Here is a 2,601-nt window from a genome sequence, read left to right on the forward strand (position 1 = left end):
ACCCTACTGTAAGTTTGTTTTTTGTATTTATTTAAGTCGAGATGGAGGTAAAACTTGGTAATTATTATTATTTTTTTTTTTTGTTTACAGATCAAGGCTAAGATGCTGAAGCCCAAGAAGAAGCCTGCAAAGAAAGCAGCACCTGCTAAACCTAAGGCATAATTCAAAAGAGACTGGAGTTCAGTTAATAAATCAGTTGTTTCAAAAAGCAAGAGTCAGATGTGTTATTTAAAACTTTTTAATTGACAAGAATGATTTCACATAAGCTAAACGATTTGCAGTGTCTGGGAAAGGTAAAGAGGAATATCAAGCACACAGGTTTAGCAGCACTTTTTTTTTAAAGAAGAATTTGTCATTAGAAAAAAGATGGCTTTTCAAGCAGGCTTGCAAGGTAGCCCAAAAATGTTCAATATATAATTTAACTTGACATCTGTGTTTGTACATTAAATGTACTAAAATTGCACATCTCGTTGCTTTCTTGGGAAACAGTTTAACAGTACACGTTTGAGAATCTGGACTATGGCTTTGTCGTTGATGGGAGGGGGGTGGTCTCACATGGCGGTCCCATGGGTGGGTGTTGCAGGCTGACTTAATCCGATGGTGCTGCACAGCCAGCCAGCGAAGTCCACCTCCTCTGCTTCTGATGTTTTGATAAAAGGATGCACCTGAAACAAAAAGTTTTATAGATTAGGAAAAAAAATTCCTAACTTTGGATACAAAACTAAAAATTGCACACTTACCATCAACTGCTTCAAGTCTGCCCTCTCTGCAGGATTCTTAATCAAGCTGCAATATTTAAAACGTGTAAGTAAAGAACCATCAGGGAATAATGGATTTTATTAAGTCAAAAACATTCCTTACCATTTGTTAACAAAGTCTTGGAATTCTGAGCTAAATATCCCAGGCAGTTTTGGTGGAGGCTGAAAATAAAACTAGTTAGTGCAAATGATATTTGTCCATGAACATGGTAAATATTGAAACTCACCTCATTGACGATGTAATCAAGCAGCTCAAAAATGGCCATAGGAGGTCTGCTGTCTGAGCCGTATGCTGGAGAGTGAAACATACAGTATATAAGGTAATCAGTAAAGATTAATCAGAATAAACCAAAGTGCTCCAACTTACAGCTGCCAGGTCGCCCAGGGGGCCGTGGTTTGGGGAAGGACTCGCTGAAGGCCGCCTCCCCTTCCACTGGAAATCCAAAAATCTGTTCCAGTTCCTTGGCATCAGGTGGGGGGATGGGGAAGCGTCCGATGGCCATTTCAACTAGAGACAAACCCATGCTCCAGATGTCTGACTGAACGGAGTAGTGGGTGCCCTGTAGGCGCTCTGGCTGCAAAACAACACATTCATCCGTTATAACAGAAATTCCTGGCTTCTGAATCAGTTGAAATAGTCCAGACAAAAGAAACTGAGTTGCTTTGTGGAAAGAATCTTTTATTTTTGAGTCCTTGACTCACCGACATGTACGACCGAGTTCCCACGAAAGAGTTGGCCATGGAGTCTATGAGCTGTCCGCTCACTCCAAAGTCACACAGCTTGATCTCACCGCGAGAATTCACGAGGATGTTAGAGGGCTTGACATCTGAAAGACAAATATCTAGAGTTCAGGAAAACACGGAGCGAATCAACATCTGACAAATGACAGGATTCACGTCCAGTTAAATAAGTTAAAATGAGAGATCCTTCTGAAAGTGACTCCTCAGAGCTGCATGTCTCCACAACCATCCTGTGAAAATACAGATTCAACATAGATCCCATCTTCCTGTGCTTTTAGTTCAAATGAAGTACAACTCCTCCCATCTCCCAGATCTGTTCACYGCAAAAGTTTTACAAAGCTCTCGTGAAGCCAGTTTCATTAAAATGATAAATATCTTCACTTGTGACTCCTTTTTACTTCAAGGTTCTTACAGAACTACTGTTGGTGTGCTTCTGTTTAAAACACTTTATCTTCTACTCCACCTATGCAGTCTTTTTTCTTCTTGACAATCCCACACCAATGAGCATTTTAGAGAAAACGGAGGAGTTCAGTGACTCATGCTGAATCGTGTTACTGACCTGTTGCCAAATAGACTAGTTACTTTTTATAATGCATAACTTTGGCTCATTTTTGAAATTGAATGTTTACTTTGTACTAGTTCTTGTTGCTGTTTTGCAAAATAGGTGGTAAATGAAATAAAGACCAACCTCTGTGCATGATCTTGTGCTTCTCTCGCAGGTAGGAAAGTCCTTTAATGACCTGTYAAAGGAAATATTGCATCTTAGCACTCTTACAACCAACTGTTATGAACAGCAAATGTCATACCAGTCTGGGAAAACRCATATATAAATACATCTAGAACTTAAAATTGGTAGGAAGGGTATTGGAAGAACTCACAGCGATGCTGACTTTGCCAAGTATCTGCTCTGGGATCTTCCCTGCTTTCTTCAACGACTGGTCCAGAGATCCTCCATCCTATGAGCAACAGGAAATGCTAATACCAACAGGAGTGGACATGCGAGGGAGGAATCAGTGTTGTATAAAGTACCTGAAAGTGATACTTGAGTAAAAGTACAAGTATCTTATCAGAAAATTAATTTGGTAAAAGTTCAAGTCTCCTC

At 40.0% G+C, this 2,601-nt stretch overlaps 2 protein-coding genes across 2 annotated transcripts in view; one reads left to right on the top strand and one right to left on the bottom strand.

Annotated features, from left to right (window-relative positions):
• rpl4 (ribosomal protein L4) overlaps positions 1-212 on the top strand; it is an 8,173-nt gene extending 7,961 nt beyond the window's left edge. The window contains exon 10 of the mRNA XM_014013682.1: positions 91-212. Within this exon, the coding sequence (XP_013869136.1) occupies positions 91-162 (72 nt within the window). The 3' untranslated portion in view covers positions 163-212. The remainder of the gene's footprint in view (positions 1-90) is intronic.
• A 10-nt stretch (positions 213-222) lies between these two features.
• Positions 223-2,601, bottom strand: part of map2k1 (mitogen-activated protein kinase kinase 1) — a 15,940-nt gene continuing 13,561 nt past the window's right edge. Inside the window, exons 4-11 of the mRNA XM_014013681.1 lie at positions 2,378-2,455; positions 2,188-2,239; positions 1,461-1,585; positions 1,126-1,333; positions 986-1,050; positions 862-920; positions 741-786; positions 223-665 (exon numbers count right to left, since the gene is read on the bottom strand). Coding sequence (XP_013869135.1) covers positions 552-665; positions 741-786; positions 862-920; positions 986-1,050; positions 1,126-1,333; positions 1,461-1,585; positions 2,188-2,239; positions 2,378-2,455 — 747 coding nt within the window. The 3' untranslated portion in view covers positions 223-551. The remainder of the gene's footprint in view (positions 666-740; positions 787-861; positions 921-985; positions 1,051-1,125; positions 1,334-1,460; positions 1,586-2,187; positions 2,240-2,377; positions 2,456-2,601) is intronic.

The sequence above is a fragment of the Austrofundulus limnaeus genome, unplaced genomic scaffold, assembly GCF_001266775.1.
Source record: "Austrofundulus limnaeus strain Quisiro unplaced genomic scaffold, Austrofundulus_limnaeus-1.0 Scaffold104, whole genome shotgun sequence".
Lineage (NCBI taxonomy): Eukaryota > Metazoa > Chordata > Actinopteri > Cyprinodontiformes > Rivulidae > Austrofundulus > Austrofundulus limnaeus.